General features: G+C 40.5%; 1 protein-coding gene and 1 pseudogene across 1 annotated transcript; one reads left to right on the top strand and one right to left on the bottom strand.

Moving 5' to 3' along the window:
* Nucleotides 1-2,647: 2,647 nt before the first annotated feature.
* On the top strand, nucleotides 2,648-7,802 carry LOC117284603 (annotated as a pseudogene).
* Nucleotides 7,803-18,250: 10,448 nt separating this feature from the next.
* Mlnr (motilin receptor) lies at nucleotides 18,251-20,318 on the bottom strand. Its single transcript, XM_010637111.1, is given in 3 exon segments — nucleotides 18,251-18,582; nucleotides 19,471-19,483; nucleotides 19,485-20,318. Coding segments are annotated over 3 exon segments (1,179 nt in total).
* Between the last annotated feature and the right edge of the window lie 351 nt (nucleotides 20,319-20,669).

Below are 20,669 nucleotides of genomic sequence, written 5' to 3' on the forward strand. Positions count from 1 at the left end.
AAAAATATTTTGTGATTTTACTTTCCCTTATTTCTACTTAGTTTGAACATCTTATCATATGCTGATTGACTGTACATGTTTTCTCTGTAAAATGCTAGTTATTTTTCCTAACATTCTTATTTTCTTTTGATTGGTAAGTATTATTTAGATTCTGGATAATCATTTTCAGCTGGGCATATATATACACTGGTAGCCATCATCTGCCCATTTCAATTTGCTTTTTCACTTTCTATTGATGTCTTTTAATGCACAGTTCTTTATTATGTCAAATACACTAGTAATTTTAGTGGGTTTTAATCTTTGTACCCTTTAAAAATAACTCCTACTCAAGACTGTTTTGGGATGTGTGTGATGCTGGGGATTGAACTCAGGGCCTCACACATGCTAAGCAAGTGCTCCATCTCTGAACTATATCCTTAGACCTAAAGGTACTCTTATATTTTCCTCTAAAAATCATAAATTTTTCCTATTATGTTTAATCATTATATTAGTGTATAGTGTGAGGTAGATATCAATTTTTATTTTATTTTCAATGGCAGATAATTGATTATCCTAGCACTATTTTCTCATTTATTTGCAATGCCACTTCTTTCATGCCTCAGATTTCCAAATACATGTTAGTCCATTCTGCCCTTCACATCCTTACCTTCTTCAATCCTTAAAATTCCTGGCCATTTAATCTTCCATGTAAATTTAGGTTCCTATTGTCATATTTCTAAAAATACTCTACTTAAATATTGAATTTATGGATAAATTTGAGATATGTAGCTTTCCTATTCTTGCACATGGACATTTGCGTAAGCATAGTGTACTGGTTTTTTCACAAGGTTTTTCAAGAAGGTTCGTAAATTTTCTCTACAAAAATTATACATATGGGCTAGGAATTTAGCTCGGTGCTGTGCTGCAAGCACAAGGTCCTGAGTTCAATCGCCAGTACAAAAAAATTATATATGTATGTACAATTTAAGCTAGTATTTTAGTCATAAATGACATTTGAAAATTATATTCATAAGTATTTATGACTAATGAATGGAAATGTGATTTTATATATAAATCTTATATTGCGAAATCTTGCTAAACTAGTACTGATTCAGTTAATACTAGTATAGTTCTTTTTTTTTTTTTTTTTTTTTTGGTATTGGGGATTGAACTCAGGTCCTTGCGCTTGCAAGGCAGGCCACCGAACCGCTGAGCCAAATCCCCGGCCCTGATGCTAGCATAATTCTATTTATTTTTAATTTCTTTGTTTTCTAGACTAAAACTATATCATCTACAAATAATGATGATTTTATTTATGTCTTTCAAATCCTCAAATCTTTTCTCATTTTATTTTCTCACTGAACTCTAGTATCTCCAGGGAAATAATGAATAGAGGTAATGGTGCCAGGCATCCTTTCTTGTTCCTGAATTTAAAGAAAATGATTTTAATGATAAACCTTAAGGTATGGTTTTTTGCTGTAGCCTTTGAAACCTGTCCTTTATCAATTATACAAATTCCTTCCTATTTTTTAATTAGATGTTGAATTTATCAAATGATCATGGTTGATGACCTTTATGAATTTAAGAAAAGTCCTTTTTCTATAGGCTTGCTGAGAATTATCATAATAGATGTTGATTTATCCTGTATATCTGCTAAGATAACTTCATAGTTTTTCTTCTTCAATCAGATAATATGGTGTGTTATACTGGTAGACTGCTTAATGTTAAGTCACTTATGAGTTCCTGTGATAGACTGTTTGATTTGATGTTATTTTTTATTAATTGCTGGATTAAATTTGCAAAATTTTATTTAAGATGTTTGGATTTATGTTTATGAATGATTTAATGTATTATTTATCATGGTATATTTGGTTTTAATGGTTTGATTAGTCCAGCCTTATAAATGAGTAAAGAAGTTATTTCTTGTTTTTCTTTTCTTAGAAAGAGTTTATGTAGGATTGAAATTACTTCTTCCTAGAGTGTTCTTTCAAACTTGCTTGGAAAGCCATCTAGTGCTTTCTAAATGAGAAGACATTTTGTGACTAATTCTACATCTTTATGGGTTATAGACACACAGACTACCTCTTGGTCAGTTTTTGATAATTGATATACATTATATACGTGTGTGTGTATCTATAGATAGATATAGATACTTTTTTTTTTTGAGACAGGGTTTTATTTTGTAGTTCAGGCAACCTTGAACTCACTCTGTAGCCCAGGCTGGCTTCCAACTTGTGGCAGTCCTCCTGTCTCAGCCTTCTAAGTGCTGGGATTACAGGCATGTGCCACCATGCCTGGTTTATATATTTTTAAAACATAACTGGCATATATTTGTTCAAAATGTTTTCTCACTTTGTTTTATTTTTTGAGGCAGGGTCTCACTTTGTAGTTTGGGCTAGCCTCAAACTCTCAGCGATCCTCCTGCCTCAGCCTTCCGAGGGCTAGGTTTACAGGAGTGTGCGTCACCATACCTTGCTTTTTTTGCTATCTTTTTAACTGCTGTTAAAGTGTATGAATAGACAACACAACAAAATGGCTTCTGCAACATCAGGTGCCTGAGGGAAGGACTCAGCCCAAGGAGCTGCTTTGTGGTCTTAGGTGGTTTTGATGACGGCCAGGCTGTATTCTTGCAATGAAGAAAGGCTGTCCACATCAAAAGTTCTTCATAATGAACACGTCACCATCATTTCTCTCTCCTGGTCCATCATCTCTTATGAGATCTAGGTTGCTTTAGCCTCTACTTGGATCTGGAATTCTATCTTTGCATTCTGAAGGATAGTGGTCACATGAAGTCAAGTATACAAACAAAAATAGTGTGCCTTTGGACTGTCAAGACCAGAAAGCACCTGATTCACATATAGGAATCCGATATATTACAGAGGCCCTTATTAAAAAACTCATTCAACATTACAATTTGGCTTTGATAAAAATCACTGAAACTTTCACTTTCTAGAGATGGTGGCAAGAAATTTAGGTATATGGAGAATTGGGAAAAATATATTAAGCTTGAAGTGCTGAAAGCTATAATCAAATAGAAAAAATTGAGAATGTGGACAAGCAATTAAAATTATGAGAACTTGGGCCAGGGATTTAGCTCTGTCTTGCAAGCGCAAGGTCCTGAGTTTGATCCCTGGTATCAAAAACAAAAAATTATGAAAACTGAATTTATCATATAACAAAGTCAGCAAAAGCAAAGGCATAGAAAATCTGTTTAATCTGCGAAAGCTAACCCTTGAAGGAAATGAAATTGAGCATATTCCCATATGGTTAGGGAGAAAATTTAAATCTTTGCAGTCTTCAATCCTAAAGGCAACAAAATATCACTCCAGCAAATTGAAACCACTTCAAGATTTGACTTCTCTGATCATAGTTGAAAATCTAATTGTGACCATTCCTCATTACCTCCAGTTTATCATTTTCTACTTCTTTTCACTGGAAAGTTTGGAAAGTCAGCCAGTAACTACTCAGGACCCACAGAAAGCTTTTGAGAGATTTAGTTTAGGTAGAAAGACTGGAAAGAGACCTGGAAAAGAAGATAATAGAAACTGAAGAGCTTAAGAACAAACAGAAAAGGTTCCTTGAGGAAATTAAAAATCAAGATAAACTAAACAAATCATTTAAAAAAGAGGCCATGTTACAGAAACAGAGCTGTGGGGAAAGTGACCTAAACACAAAAAATGAAGTGCTAAAATGGAAGAACATGGAGCTAACATGAGCTTGTCAGAAGCAATTTGAGCTGGAATAGGCACTGGCCTTTTATAAAATTGACACTAAGGCTAGGGATGTGGTATAGTGGCACTGCGCTTGCCTTGCAAGTGTAAGGTCTTGAGTTCTACCCCCAGTGCCCCCCAAAAATTGATGTTAAATTTGAGCTGCTAAATTATTATCTGTCAGAGGATGCTGAAATTGATAAAGCCCCTGATGAAAGCCCCTACATTGGCAAATCCAGATACAAGAGAAACATGTTCACTGCAGAGAGATTTACATTACCAGTCATGTCAAGGCAGTAAAGAATATGGAGCCAGGTGAAGAGGAGCAGCTTAGAAATGAGCATGTGAACTAGAGAGCCATTGCACCACTGAATATACAACTGGAAGATAGAGAAAAGTGCAGCGCAAACTCTACTGTCAGAATTGTATGAAGAAATAGAAAAAGAACAAAATGTTTTAAGAGCTACTGAAGAATTTAAATAGCTGGAAGAAGCTATCAATGGAAAAAAGTATGTAAAAGCAAAGCATACGTGATAAAACAAAATTTAAAATAAAATGTGCTTTTCTTTTATAACCATATAAAATTATTTTAAATCAGTATAGTCTAATTAGTTATAGAATAATAAACTTAAGGATCAAATATTTTTTAAATGTGTATGAATAGTTTAAGACTTTGTTTTTGGCAAATTTTCCCAAATATTTATCAATTTTATTACTTTTTTAATGATCATTTTTCCCTTATTGAACCTATGACAGCTTTGTTTTATATATTACAAATTTTATTTTTGTTCATTCTACTTACATTTATTCTATTATTATCTTATAATTTTTCCAGTAGACTGCTTAGCCTCTTAATTTCTAAAATTATTTTTATATAAATATTTAAGGCCAAAATTTCTCTCTACATACTATTTTAGTAGCATTCCATAAGTTCATTTCCTTCAGTGTTAATATATTAAATGGCCCACGTGATTTCTTTCTTTGACCTATGAATTATTTGGAAATGTGATTTTTTAAAAAAGTTATTTTGTCATTGATGTCTAATGTAACATTTATGTGCAGGGAATATGATCTATGTGATAACTGTTCTTTTGAAATTTTTTTCAGACTTGTTTTATGGCCTAGATCAGCTCTGTTCTACAGAACCCTGCAATGAAGGAAATACTTTATATTTGCACTCTGCAATATGCTAATCACCAGCCACATATGATAACTGAGTACCTGAAATGTGGCCAGTGTAACTGAATTTTTAACTTTATTTAGGTTTAGTTAATTAAAATTTAAAGCATTTAGAGCTACATATGTGTTTCATTTTCTTTTTTGTTTGTTTGCACAAATGTATTAAAGTTGACATGCTTAGTCCTCTCTTCAATGAGCATCCATCCAGCTGCCTGCAATGAAGATACTGCTTTTAGCCCTATTTCAAATCACACAGTACTGTGGAACTCTGTCTTTCATTTTCATTCTAATAATTTTGTTTTGAATGATTTACTTTATTTTTTCTGTTTTGTTTATTTAGGAACTTTGTGTATGTATTTTTTTCAATATTGATTTTTTACTAGTGCACGCTTGCAGTACATAATGATTATATTCCTTGTGTGTAATAAGAATATATACATAACACATCATAATCCTTTTTTCATCTCCTCTTCCCCTTCTTCCCCGCTTCCTCTATCTCTTGGTCCCTTTCCTTCTGTAAAAGCTTTATATCCCTGTTTCCTATTATCCTTTTTTTTTTTTTTTTTTTGGTACCAGGGATCAAACTCGGGCCCTTGAGCTTGCAAGGCAGGCAGTGAAACCACTGAACTAAATCCCTGGCCCTGTTTCCTATTATCTTTTATTTTGCTCTTTATTTATATTTTAGAGTTTCCATATAAGAAAAATCATGCAATATTTAAGCTTGTTCCTCTGATTTATTTCACTTAACATTATGGTCTCGAGTTTCATCCTTTTCCTACAAATGATTCAGTATCCTTCTTTAGGGCAGAGTAGTACTCCATGGTGTATAAATACCACATTTTATTTATCCATTCATCTGTAACCACACATGGCCATTGGTTATTGTATTAGATAGCAGAGCTCTAGAATCTCTTTCTAGAATTCTAGTTAAATATGGCTTAAAACTCCTACTTTTAAAATTTTTTCCATCTCTTTCAGAGCTATATTCTGCCCAACTTTTTCAGATCTATTTTCCGTATTTCTTTCCATATTTGGTTCTTTATTTCTTGGGCTGTGTAGGGATTTTTTTCCTCTATTTTGCCTAGAGCACAGGAACACTATGTGATTTTTACAACTTGTTTTGAGTCTTAAAACTTTCAAAATAAAAAGATGCCTGCATTATGTGTGTGTGTGTGTGTGTGTGTGTGTGTGGTTGTCTCTCAGTATACATGAAGATTTGTTGCAGGGCTCCCAGGAAATCCTAAAAAGCTGTGGATGTTTGAGCATAATATGGCATAGTGTTTGCCTGTACTCTATGCATATCCTTTCTTATACTTTGAATCATCTCTAGATTCTTTATAATACCTAATACAATGTAAATGCTATGGAAATAGTTTTTTAATAGCAGCAAATGCTTTAATGTTTACAATACAGTTTTCCTTTGTTTAAACTAAAAAGCTGGATAGTTTCTTTCTACAAATGGCAGTTTTAACAGGAAATAAAAAGGCAATATTTTATATTGAGCATTTTCACTTATTGATCAGTTAATCTGTTTGGCTGAGGTACTATAGTGATAACTGTAAGGCAGTGGTGTCTGCACTTTGAGGTACAAATGATCACTCCTTTGCAAATGCAAATACTCATAAGCATGATGTCCTGGGAAGTCATGCCAGAGGAACCACTTATTAGCAGCTCAGAGCAATTGGCATTTATGGAGATGAGTCACAATTTAAGGTGAGGTGTCACTTGGAAATAGTTTTTATACTATACTGTTTGGAGAATAATGACAAGAAAAAAAGGTCTGTACTTGTTCAATATATTACTACCCTTTTCCTAAATATTTTTATCTGTTGCTTGTGGAATTCATGAGTGCACAACCTGTACATATGGAGGGCCAATGTATATATAATCTCAAAAATCCTGTTGTATTGCTACCTACTTCTGGATTCCTAGTTTCATCCCATTTTCAGTCCATTAATATTTCAAAGTACTTGTCATTTGTACTATTTCCTTTACTTTCTGGTTAGCATACCTATATTTTATCCAGAACTTTTAAGGTGCTCTGCAGCTGACTGGGGGGAGGGAATAGCGTACCCACATTGTTGCTGGAAATAATAACTGCTACAAAGAAAAGGAGGACTAGCCAGGATCATGAGACAAAATTCTGCCTATGTGCCCAGAAGTGGATAAGCTCAGAGCTGCTGAGTTTTTAAAAGTCCAGTTTAATCAGTAAAATGGTTTTGAAATCAATAAATATTATATCATTTGAAAAGACCGTGGGCTTGGATGTTAGCTAGGAGCTCATAATCAAACTCTCACCACGCAAGTAATTTACCAGTTAACTGCATCATCAGTCTAGATTCAGTTTGTCATGGACTCCAAATCTCAGTGGCTCCCCGTGACAGTCATTTACTCAGTCGCATTCCATTGGCTGCATCTCTACTCCTGTGGGTTGGCTCTAGGATCCAAGCTAAAGGAGCAGTCTTTGTTCTTTCTATGCCTTCCACTCCGAGTCTCCCGTCTTTGACCTGTCTTCCAAGCACATAGCTGCCGCCTCTGCCACCACCTCCATAGCCCCTTCTATCTTGAAGAGGGAAGAGTGAAAAGGAGGCTGTCGAATGGCTTTTAACTGAGTTACCCAGGGAGAGAGGGAAAAAGGAAAGATGATGGGAAGGAAGGTCTAGTGAAAACAATTTAGCATAACTTCAAAGAGACTAAATGATTTCAGTTACCACAGTGCCTGGCAAAAACTCAATACCACTAATTACTGTCCCTCTCCTCTTGATCTTTCACTTGCTTATTCTCTGTAGTGTGTCTTCTCCTTTTACTCTGAAGTCCTACTGGATGAGAATGTATCTTAGTCACTTTCCTGTTGCTAGGACACTTGGCACTAGCAACTTAAAGGGGAAGAGGTTTACTTTGGCTCACATTTTAGAAGTTTCACTCCAGGCTTAGCTGGCTTGAAGGCACAAAACAGTGTAACAGAGGGGTGTAGAGGAGGAAGGCTGCTCACATAATGGTGATCAGGAAGCAGAAAAGCGAGATGGAGAGGGAGATATGCCCCCAATGACCTGCCTCTAACCAGGGCCCGCCTCCTCAGAGCAAGGCAGCTGTAGTGCCCCATAATTAAACACCTTTTAAAAACTCTGTTTCCCGAGCATGTGAGGTTCTTGGGGGACATTCTTGTTCTAAACCATAAAAATGTTAACACCAGATGTTAAAAGTCTTTGGATAGAATCATCTAACAAAACAAGTTGGCGATCCACGGAGCTGATTTCAATAGCATTGTGTCTGTTGCTAGGGCTATTGATCCCAGTGCTGTTTGGCAGAGACTGATCACCTGGCTTATAAAAGAAAATATGTCTCAATTTTGCTCTCACGCGTGAGAGGGCACACATACTATATTTTCTACACACCTCAAGATAAGGTAGCCACAGGCAGAGAGGGAATATTGGTGGCCAGTTCATGCATGTGGACAGGAGATTGGCCCTAATTTGGTAATTTCAGGCTATAAATACCACCCTAAATCCAGAAACGAAGATTTCCTAAACAATTCTCAGGAGTCCCTTGCTGGCAGCATTTAAACCCCGAGGAAACGAAGCCTGAAACAAAATCCAGATGCCCTGCAGAAAACATTTGCTTTGTCACAGAGGGTAGTACTGCCAAAGAAAAATGACTTCTCAGGCTTTGTATATATTGCCCCAAATGATGTCTTCAGAAAACTAAACATGGTGTCACATAGATTAATGTGCCACAGTGTAAGAATGTGCTGGCAGCCTTGGCACATCTGTGCACCCACAAGGCAGGAATGCCTGAGGAGCCAACTTCCCTGTTCTCCCAGGCTTCTTGCCCCAAGATCCCCAGGCTGTCTGAAGCGTGGCAAATGGGCCCAGGCAGCACCAGCTCCTTTTGTGTCTGTGTGTGTATGATGCCCTCGGACTGACTCTAAAGGAGGGCCACCTGGGCTCAATTATTTCTGAGCCAGCATTCTAAAAAGATCCTCTCATTAGACACATTAGAAACAGAAGGCATTGGAGAGGGAATGAGTAGTGGATAAGAAAGGGCATAGAGACAATACACTGATGGAGAGTTTAGTATGCATCAGACACCTTTTGTAATGATAATAGTAAAAACAGTGGAATCTTACATTATTAAGCATGTACTATGTTCCAAGCTTTGTTTTAAGTACTTTTCTTGTATTACAATATTTCATTTACTCCTTTCAGCAACATTACAATATGGATATACTTAGTGGCCCTACTTATAGGAACTAGGACAGTAACCTGCTCAAAGCAGATTAAAGGGTTAGGAGCAAGACATAAATGTGCCTTACTTCATGTAGTACAACAGCCCTATGGCATAGATTTTTATCATCTCTTTACAGGTGAGGAAACTGAAGCACTTAGGCCAGCAACGTGAACATCACTTGGGACCTTGTCAGTGAAGGACAGTTGGGTCTCACTCTAGGTTTACTAATCCAGGATCTGTACAAAAATGACCAGGCAGGAACAGTGGTTCTTAAACTTGAGTATGTGTAATAGTCCTTCAGAGACTATGGGAAAACCCAGAATCCTGGGTCTTAACTCCTAAAGATTTTAGTTAGTGGTATTTAGCAATAGTATTTTGGCCCTCTGTAGGTGGCATCTACCAATTACTTTTAAATGCCAAATTTTCATATTAGATAAGAGCAGGTAACAAAGTTTTATTTAGCTCAGAAGTTGATGAACTTCTTCTGTGAAGACCCAAATAGTAAATATTTTAGGCTTTTGCAGCCGTTTTGCCTCTTGCAATTATTTTACTCTGCTGCAAAAGCAGCCATAGACAATTGGTAAACAAATGAGCATGGCTGCTTGTCAGCATAACTCAATTAATTCTCCCTTATTTAATTCATAACAGCCTCCAGTTGTTGCAATGAGAGCTAGTTCAGATACTATTTGAGGAGTGAGGATTTAAGGACCCAGAAAGGAAAGGACTATCTAAATCAAATAGTTAAGTTAAATGCAATATACTTTTATAACTTTCTTCAGGTAAAACACAACATCTTTGGGGTTAACTTTTTATTAAAGTTTTATTTTTTTAGAGCAGTTCTATGCTCAGTGCAAAATTGAGAGGAAGATACATAGATTTTTTCATATGTCCCTTGTCCTCCACATGCATGGCCTCCCCTTTTATCAACATCACCATCAGATTGGTGTATTTGTCACAATTGATGAGACTACAGTGATGTATTACTGTCTCCCAAAGTGCACATTTTACATTATGGGTCGCTGTTGGTGTGGTCTATTCTGTGGGTTTGGGCAAATATATATGACATGTACCCACCATTGGGGTATTAATGTGATGGTTTTCACTGTCCTGAAACCCTCTGCTCTGCCTATTCATTCCTTTTTCCCATTAATCATGGCAAACACTTATCTTTTTACTGTCTTGCTAGTTTCTTTTCTGAATGTTATGTAGATGGAATCATATAGTGTATGGCCTTTTCAGATTGACTTCTTTCAGTGGGTAGTACACATTTAAGTTTCTTCCATATCTTTTCATAGCTTAACTCTTTAGAGCTGAACAATATTTCATTGTAGGGGTATACTACGGTTTTTTTATCCATTCACTTAGTGAAAGACATCATGTTTACTTTTGAGTTTTGCCAATTATGTATAAAGTTGTTATAACACCCAGGTGCAGGATTTTGTGAAGACATAAATTTTCAACTTTTTTTGGTAAATACCAAGGAGTATAGTTGCTGGAGTGTGTGGGTTGAATTGTGTTTAGTTCTGCAAGAAATTGCCAAACCATCTTCCAAAGTGACTATACCACTTTGCATTTCCATCAGTGTTCTGGAAAAACCCAGTACCAATGTATGACAACCTGCCCCAAGGTTCTGAGACTGAACAAAGAGTCAGACAGATCTATGATTGCATAGAGTTCAATTGGGATGGGATATTGACAGAAATTATCTCTGACAGTAGCAAGACCAGTTGGATCTCTGCAATTTGGATCAGAATGAGGAGCATATATAATAGAACAAAAGTGACTTCATACAAACCAGAATGTATTTGGTATATCTCAAGCTAATATCAAAGAATCAAGCACATTCCTGGCCCCAGTGTTTGGTTATAAATCTCCAAATATCTCTCTAATGGTTTTTATTTACAGTTTGTTGGGAAAATATGCAGACAAAACTCACCTGGGTTACTTGTGGGCAATCATGGCAGTTATGACTTAGATGGCTGCTATTATATTAAGCTGAATCCATATAACCAGCAGTGAATGATAGTTCTTACTTGACATCCTTGCCAACATTTGATGTCACTGTTCTGGATTTTGGGCATTCTAATAGGTATATAGTAGTATCATTGTTTGGGCCTAACTTTTCTACTGGGCTATAAAATCCTAACACTTTGTGCAAGCTAAACTCTCATCTCATCTCATCAGGGCTATAGATTGTTATTGCTTCTATCAGTTATGTGCTATTAATTTTTTGAAAAGAACTATTAACAACTAATGAAATTCATTATCTTCCCTGTTAACTCACCACCTCAGATAGCCCATGTCAGGACAAATTTTATTTATTGCCCTTTGCCGTGCACGGTCTCCTAATTAATTTGGCTCGATCTGCTAAAAGAACGTCAACCAGCCTTAAATAAGTACAAAAGGGAAAGTTTATTGAAGGATATGCGCATACAGAAAACAAAAGCAAGAATGGAGAGGACAAAGAAAGAGAGTCCTCTAACAGCAAGAGGGACTCTATCCGGGAAATTACCCTTAGGCTCTCTGGCAACAACACCGGAATGTTGGAGGAATTAGGTTCATCACTGGCAACACAGCACGGGTCTCATCAGCAATCCCTTCGGCTACAGGTCTCAATCCCTGGCGTAAGACAGCAGCAGCAGCCTGGGCTAGGTGGGCTGTTTTTATAGCTCTCTAGACAAAGGTAGTAAAACTACCTGAACTTTTGGCGCGGAAAAAGGTGAATGTGCTTGCAGTCACATCCCAACCAGGTCCTGGCCAGGGGTCCGGGAGGGGCGGAATGCATCACATTCCTTATCTTGATGTTAAGAACATCTGGTCTTTTTAACAAAGTCCTTCCTCCTTTTTTCCAGGGAACTGGCCAGGTATCCAGGGAAAGAAGAGGTGAACTAGTGATTATGCGCCTTAGAGAGCCGAAAGCATTAACCCAAGCCTTTCCAACTTAAAGTTTTAACTTTCCTTACAGCCCATGACTCTTAAATTCTTCTATTGGCTTAAAATGCTGGAGTTATGATATGCTCTTTTCCAGCATCCAGTCAGCCTCTGAGTTTTAGGAATGCTGTCACTCAGTGATGAAAAGGAGAGCTGATGTGACTGTGGGTTGAGCAAGCCAATATTGCAGCCTATCAGCATCAAGGCTGAGGAGGCAGCCCCTTCTCTGGGAGCCTGAGACCAACCCGTCCATCACTTTCATATGAAATCACCACCCAACCCCAACTTCAGCATTTTTGTTCCTTTTCCTTTGTCTTGGAGTAAATGAAGCAAAGGAAGAGGGTAGTGGTGGGGTGAGCACAGAAGACATTTCTGTAGGGGAAGCTTATAATAATGGCTCAAAATGTTGTCTGTTCACTGGAATCACCTGAGGAGCTTTAAACGCTCTTTGGGACCAGAGATTCTGATGCCGTTGATCTAGTTTCCAGAGTTATGCTTCTAAAATTTTAATGAGCACATGAATCCCCTAGGGAACTTGCTAAAATGCAGATTTGGTATAGATCTGGAATTGGGCCTGAACACTTGCATACTAGCAATTCCCAGGAGATGTTAATGTCATTCTGATCCGAAGGCCCATATTCTGTAGCAAGAACCTGTAGTCCAGATTCCCCGACCATCAACATCAGCATCACAGGGAAGAATCTTGATAGAAATGAAAATTCTTGAGTCCTCATCCATACCTAGTACTATAAATCTGAAATTCTGGGGTAAAACAGCTTACTTTAACTTACCTTCCATGATTCTAATGAAGACTGAAGTTTGAGAACCACTGATCTAGAGAGCCAGGGTAGGGAGTAAAAAGCCCCAGAGATGGGCACTGGTAGCCACAAAGGACAAAGTAGTGGATTATTGTGGAAGTAAGACAGGAACAAAGAAACATAAGGTTTAGCTCTATTTTATGTTCAAATTAGGAGCAGGCCTAACTATCACAATGAAAACAAATTTGGGAGGGAGGGATGCCAAGGGTCAGACTCGGCTTCATATATGCTAGGCAGACACTGTTGCTGAGCTACATCCTTATCTGCGAAACTTTTAAGACTTGTTACAACTTTGAAACTTCCACACATTCACTTTTTTATTTGTCTTTTTGACACAGGATCTCACTATGCAGCCCAGGCTGGCCTCAAACAAATGGTCCTCCTCCTTCAGCCTCACAAGTGCCTGGATTGAAGCCATACCCTGCCATACCCAGCTGTTTTTTTTTTTTTTTTAAATCTCATCCCCTTATCATTTTCTAGTAGTAGAAATTCATAGAACATTTTAGACTCATCCATTCACTGCAAAGATGAGAAGGGAGATGTGAAGCAGCGGCCCTTTCCTCAGAGGCCAGCCTGGGTCTCGGAGGGTATGGGTGACACAGATGTCGGAGAGCCAGGTGGGAGACACCAAAGCACATAGTACTGAGTGAAGACGGGGAGAGGGTGCTGGCATTGGAAAGTGCTGAAGCTGCTCTTCACCTAGTGTCCTAGACTCCGTTCAGGGCAAATGATGAGTCTCAGCTGGTCCTCTAGTCCCAGTCTCCAGCCACCTTCTATGTCTATTTTGCAGGCTGCACTCCCTATTCCATCTCTACCCTCTCCTTCCTCTCCTCTGCAGAAGCCCTTCAACCATTATGTCTTACATTATGTGTGCCGTCCAGTGGCTCAGAAGGAAAGCCCCAGTCATCTGGTTGCTTACCTCTATCTCCATCTCTTGGGGTGAAGACCCTGTCCTGTTGCTTTCAGTCACTTGAGTTCAATGCATGTTACCTACCTGAAAAGTGGCAGAGTGGAATAAAGCATGGCTGTCCTTGGAGAGCATATTGCAGCCAGTGGAACCAGCCTCGTATGGGGAGGAACCACATAGACTATTGCCCTGACTGTCCACACTTAGTTCTCCCTCTCTGGCTGACATTTTTTCACCCTTATCGTAACAATGTCCCATATTCTTTAAAAGTTGTATGTTAAGGCTGGAGTGTAACTCAATTGTAGGGTGGGTGCTTGCCTGAGGGTTTGATCTCTGGCACTGAAAAAAAGTGTTGTTTTCCTAAGAAGACAGTAAGCACAGTAGTATGAAGGTGTAGTAAGTACATTGCCTGTAAAATTTAGTGAGGGGCCAAGGAGTGGTTGCCTACAAAGTGATCCTGTAGTGCTCAATGAGGACAAATGTTCTTGCACTCTCAGAAGCTGATTTTGAAGGCTACTCAGAGTTGAGCAGTGTTCTGTAATGTGTAAAATTTAGAATTTGTAGAAAGTAGACTTACAAATAGTATTTAATCTCATCAATTTTAAGTTACTTTTTGTTACTGTTGGGGTTTTGTTCTGTTTTTTTGAACCAAGTGTTGAGTCCAGGGCCTTCATGCTGAACTACACCCCAGCCCTTGGAAAAAACTGTATTTTAAATTCTGACACAAGATCTTGCTAAGTCACTGTGTTGCCATGGCTGGTCTTGAACTTGTGATCCTCCTGTCCAGCCTTCTACAGTGCTGGTATTATAGGCATAAACCACCGTGTTTGATATAAAACACTAGCCATGTGCAATCACTTATACACAACACTTCTATATAATGGCAAATGTTATTATAGCATCAACAGAACGGGTCAGCAGAAAGCATGCTCAGACTTAAAACACTTACATGGCTCATTTGTGTCCCTAAGAGCCTGGCACAGGGACTCCTTGGATGTAGGAAGTATAGCACAAAAGTGCCTTGAACATTTTCTTCAAAGCAGAAAGAGGAGAAGTCTACAGAAAAGAGGAGAAACCCAATAATCAGTCCTTGTATCTCATATAAGTGCTTTTGTTAATCTGTGAGATGAAACTGAGGTTTGTCTAGGAGACACAATTACACATTTCAAACAAAAATGCTATTAAAGTGCTGGGGATGTAGCTCAGTGGCACCACACCTGCCTTGTAGGTGCAAGGTCCTGAGTTTGAGCCCCTGTATTGGCGGGGGACACGTATTGGTTTTGGCACTGCAGCATAGACTAATTTTCCTAGTGTAGTTTGTCTTACATACCTGGCATTTAGCAGTTACTTGGTAAATATTTGCCACATGAATGAATTAAATGCAAACCCCCACCCAAGGTTGGCAGCTCACCTAATATGAAAAAAAACACTTTGGCCTGAAGAAGGAAAAGGGGCTCAGAGATAGCAGAATGTCAGCACATGTCTCTGTCAGGGGCGAGTGGAGCACAGCCTCCAGAAAGCACCCAGGAAGAAGAGGATTGCTCAGGACTGAAAACCACAGTTGGGCTGTCCCTCTCCATTGACTGCTGACTTGGCCACTCTAAGTCTTCCCAGGAACCTCCTAATACTGTGTCCTGAATGGTTAGTGCAAGATCAGGCTACCCAGTTGGGGCAGAGAACAATTACAGATCTCAAAAGATCTTTTCAATCATTTTTGACCATGATCTACAATAAGAATACATTTTATAGGGCTGGGGATTTAGCTCAGTAGTTCTGCCACCTGCCTCACAAGCGCAAGGGCTGGAGTTTGATCCCCAGCACCAAACAACAACGACAACAACAACAAAACATTTTATTTTGTGAACCTGGAAAGACACCAACACAATAATTGCCCTTGCTACATGTGGCATGTTGCTACTCTATTCTATTCTTATTCATTCTATTCCATTAAAGAGAGAGTGACACATTCCACTGATTTCACAGTATAGTAACGGGTTAAGACCATACTAGGACCCCAAAGGGACAATGGGCTTCAGATTCTCCATCTCAGGGATCCTGCTGCAAAGGGAAGGATGACCCTCCCCACACCCACACCTGGGAACATGCTTTCATCCCAGAAAAGTATAAAATAAATGCCTGTTTTCTAGAATCTGAATAAGAAAGCTCAAAGGAGAGCTTCTATATTTACAATATTCTACAATGATCAGTAAGGTTCTCTGCTGTGGCCTTTCATAGCATAGAGGCTGCTACAGACTTCTGACTGCTCCAGAGAGGGCCTTCCGAGCAGCTCCAGCACATCCTGACTTAATGCCACCACTCAAAGAAATGGCAGCAGCATCAGGCTGCCCCTCCACCGGGAGAATTCCCATATCAATCTTCCCCAATAGTGCTCCTCATTCCTAAGGTTTCAATGAGTGTTCTGGGGGAGGGAGCTGGGGAATTGGTTCTGTGATAAAATAAGAAGGAAATCCTGAGTGAAACAACAACTCCTCAGAGCCCTTGACTCATTATGCTATGCTCTGACTTCGGAAGAGGACTAAAAGGATACCCAATGTGGTATTTTCCTGCCATGTTTGACCACAGAGCCCTATTGAAATATAGTCTCTGAAAATCTGCAGCACATGATTTAGGCACTGCTTCCCCAAGTGGCAGCTGTTTGTCGCTTCCCTATCTGTGAGCAGAGGCAGGCTAGAGCCACCTTCACACCTGCACATGTGGGGGACGGGCCAGGGAGTTGGATACTTTGCCTGTGTTTGGCTAATAAAATGAAAAAGCAGTAGAACTTTGTTGCACGTCAAGTAGTCCCTGGTTGTTTACGCATTCATCACTTGTATATTTAACTATTTAAAAGAAACATAGTACTCTGTGACATGAGGTAATTTAGAAACTCACTGAGAATGTCCAGTCTGTGCATGAGAAGTGGTATCATCGAGTCAATGGGCAACATAGACTAACTCTCCAGTTTCCAATCTTATTGTGACCTTACTTCTGTTTTTCACTGTACCTCTGAGGAAGTTGTATTTTATAGCATTTCACTTTTCTGTTATTTGCGATATTTTCTGATATTGTAGATCTGTTATCTGGTATTTGTGGACCTTCATAAAGATCTCAGAGCAAATTCTTCATAAATGTCAACAATATACTACTATGAGGTTTGAACTTTATCCCTCTGAAAACCAGAAAAAGTCTCTAAGTACAGTAGAGCAAGTTATGCCCTGACCAGCTCCAGAAGGCAGCATTCATACAGACTATGGCGTGAATGAGACCCTTTGGAATTGTGTGACACAGCAGTAGCTCTATGAAAACGTATTTAGGTTTTATATTGTAAAAGATGGCACAAAGTAACAGAGTTGGTCAAAATGTCCATTCTTTTTCATTCCATAGACTCCTGTGTTTTTCATTAATTGTGGTGTCTCAGTGTGGGTGTGCATAACAATCTTAAAGTCTAGATTCACATGCACGCCCCTGAGTTCCTGTTTTGGAAATCTAACACTTAGGTCCATCACTACTAAGACAGGAATAAGGACAATATTCAACCCTGCAGGCCGAGGCAGTAAAGCTCTTTACAAAGTCATCAGGAGTCATTTCAGAAGGCTAATCTCTGCTGCAACTCTAGACCCTGGGGCTTCAAGCCCAAGTTTGTTATTTCTTTTCTTTTTTTTTTTCTTGTTTTGTTTTGTTTTTTTGAGAGAGGGTTTCACTATGTAGTTGAGATTGACCTGGAACTCACCATGTAGCTCAGGCTGGTCTCGAACTCACAGTGATCCTCCTGTCTCAGCCTTCCGAGTGCTGGGATTACAGGTATGTACCACCATGGCTGGCCCAAATTTGCTATTTCAAGGCCAATTGATACAGAAAATTAATGAAAAAGGAAATCTCAGGAAGAAGTAGGTTGAAATAGTTCTATGCACTGTAGTTCTCAAAGAGGTTATTGTGCCTTAATGTTATGATTTACTCCCAACCTGGAAAGTGTAGGACCCCTGAACACTGAAGCCTATCTTCAGATTTTTTTCTTAGTTGCTACTAAAAGATTTGCTGTTCTACACAGACATTAAATAATTCATTAGATCCAATTTCTCATTATCCTGGTTCCTTGTATGTGCATCACTATATTTATATCTCAAACATAAAAACAAAATACATCCCTAATCTGGGAGGCAGTGTCTCCGTATCACTTACCTATAAAATGAGCAGTCTTATTCCCAAAAAGGAAAAGAATGAATAAAGAATTACAAACTTCTCCAGAGCACATTTTGTAATGTGGCATTTCACGACGCTAAAGTGAATGTAGATATGTGAAAGAGAAACTAGAATGATTGGGGTAGTTACATTTCATATCTTGGTTTAAAAAATCCCCGGCCCATGTCGACAATTTCTTAACCAGCTTGCAAAATTGCAGCTGCTCTCCAATCTTCACAGTCTCCATCCCTCACTTGCATGTAGGTCTGTACTACAGATATGTTGTTCCCAAAGTTCCAGAATGGGCTTTGCTGGGCTGGTTAGGCCACTGTCTTTGAGTTGGTCATCCTCTCCAGGAAGCCAGCAGTGTCTTCTCCAGTGTCATACTTTGGATCTCCCCTGCTTGGAGGACAGAAACTTCTCAGCTTGGACTGTCTTGTGAACAGCAGTTTACAGGCAGCTGCTCTATACTTCTTGGAAATGAGGTTGTACAGGATAGGCTTGATGGATGCACTGAGATAGAAAAGTTGCAGAGCAACAATGTTAAAGTACTGAGAAAAGTACATCATGAGGGTTTCTTCCGTGTTTATGTAAATGATTCTGCCAATGTGGAAAGGCAACCAGCAAACTATAAATGCCAGAACCACAACCACTGCAAAAACAAGACACAGATGCCATTATTAGCCAAAGCACTCATAATCAAATAAAGGTGCCTCCAAGAAATCATCTGCAGTAACAGCAAAATAAATTAGAACTTATACCTAGCAGCTCCCCATGACAAAAAAACAAAAACAAACAAACAGGCAATCCAGTCAGTTAACTGCTTCCATATTTATTTAAACCTGCCATGTGTGAAGCTCATATCTTTGCTCTCAAGGCTGGCTATAAACCAGAAAGGCAACTGCTCCTAACAAGCCGTTTTGGCTGATTTTCTTCCACAAACCCACTTAACAGACATGTTCTTTGCTCTTTGCTAGAAAGAATTCTGCAACAGGTCTACACAATTTTTGATTTTTTGATGTGGGCATGGTTCACTCTAGCCTTCGGGATAACTTAACATTAAATAAAATATTTAGCTTAATGCAGTCTATCCTGTCTCCTCACCCGTACTGGCAATAATCCGCAGCAGCAGCATCTGTTAGAGGCAAATGGATCAAGAGCTACCAGTTACCCATCCTGGATTTCATCACTGCTGTTCACTAGACTTGTTTATATCACCTTCCGAGGTGCCCAGATGTTCCCCCAGAGAGTGGTGCCTCAGTTCGCAAACTTAATTCTTTCCATGAATCTGGTCGCAAACAGAATTAATTGGATGAGAACCGAATCAAATTCAATGTTGATCTTATTGGATTCGGTTCCGTCCAGTTCGGGTTGATAAGAGCATCGTGGAAATAATTAAATTCGTGAACCTAGTCCTGGGAGACGGAGTATGGTTTTCTTTGGAGACCGGATGTAGAGCGGAGAGCCAGTAGCGTTTCCGTGGCCCCGCTGGCTGTGGAGACCTCGGCTGCTGTGTTTGGAAAAGAGAGGCAGCACTTACGCAGGACGCGGACGGGTCTGCCAGTGGCCCTTTTCCCTCCCCAAGGCAGCCGGGCCTTGCAGCAGACCCCGGGTCTTCCACAGCTGCCGCCCGACGAGCCCGTAGAGGATGCCGAGGCACAGGAAGGGTAGGAAAAAGTAAGCAGTGGTGACCCACAGCATGATGCGCAGCGCACCCAGCTGTGCGCGCCTCGGCCGGCACTCGCGGCTGAACAGTGCTGCAGCCTCGGGCCCAGACGGCGGGGACGGCGGCGCTCCAGGTGACAGAGCGAGCTGCGAAGTCCTGTTAAAGTCCGGCAGCTCGTAGGTGCCAGGGTCCTGCTCGACACCCACCAGAAAGAAGAAGGGCCCCGCGGAGAGCAGCGCCACCACCCAGAGCGCAGCGATGAGCGCACGGGTGACGAGGACTCGGGCCCGAAGCGGGCGGCAGATGGCCAAGTAACGCTCCACGCTGAGAGCTGTCAGGTGCAGCAGCGTGGCGTAGGTGCAGCCTTCGCCCAAGTAGAGCGACAGGCGACAGAGCAGCGACCCGAATACCCAGGGCCGCGAGCGCCAGAGGCGGTACAAGTCGAAAGGGAGCCCGAGGAGGATGAGCAGGTCGGACACGACCATGCTGCCCAGGTACAGGTTGGTGGTGGTTCTCATGTCCTGGTAGCGTCCGATGAGCAATACGGTCACGACGTTGCCAGTCACCCCGACGGCGAACAGACCCAGGCACACGGCAGTCACTGGCACCAGCGCCCCCAGGGGGAAGACTGAGCAGCGGCGTTCGTCGCACGGCGGCAGTTCTACCCACGGCGGTTCCCAAGCGCCTTCGGGGCCTTCGCTGTAGTTCCAGGGGCTGCCCATGGGGATTAGGGGCCCAGCAGAGTCGCCGGGCCCCATGGCAGAACGCGGTGGCCCTGGGGACCCAGGGGAGACCTTTCGCGCACCGCGAAGCCCTGCCGTGCCGGCTCGGGAGCGCAGGTCTGCGCTGGGGCAGAAGCTGCTGGGCTCTGGGAGCAGCAACGCGAAGTCTCCGCCCCTGGCCTCTGCTAGCCGGGGTCCGGCTCCTGCGCCTTCTCCCAGTCCCTTTGTATTCCGGGGTGCTTCCCTCGCTACCATCTGGCGCAAACCACCAGGCGGCGACTTGCCCTGCTTGGGTAGCAGTTTCTGAACACCAGAGAAGTTGGTTCCTTGGACCCAGCATGGTGCGGGTAT

This window comes from Fukomys damarensis, unplaced genomic scaffold, assembly GCF_012274545.1.
Source record: "Fukomys damarensis isolate Sample0158 unplaced genomic scaffold, DMR_v1.0_HiC HiC_scaffold_38, whole genome shotgun sequence".
In the NCBI taxonomy this organism is placed as follows: domain Eukaryota; kingdom Metazoa; phylum Chordata; class Mammalia; order Rodentia; family Bathyergidae; genus Fukomys; species Fukomys damarensis.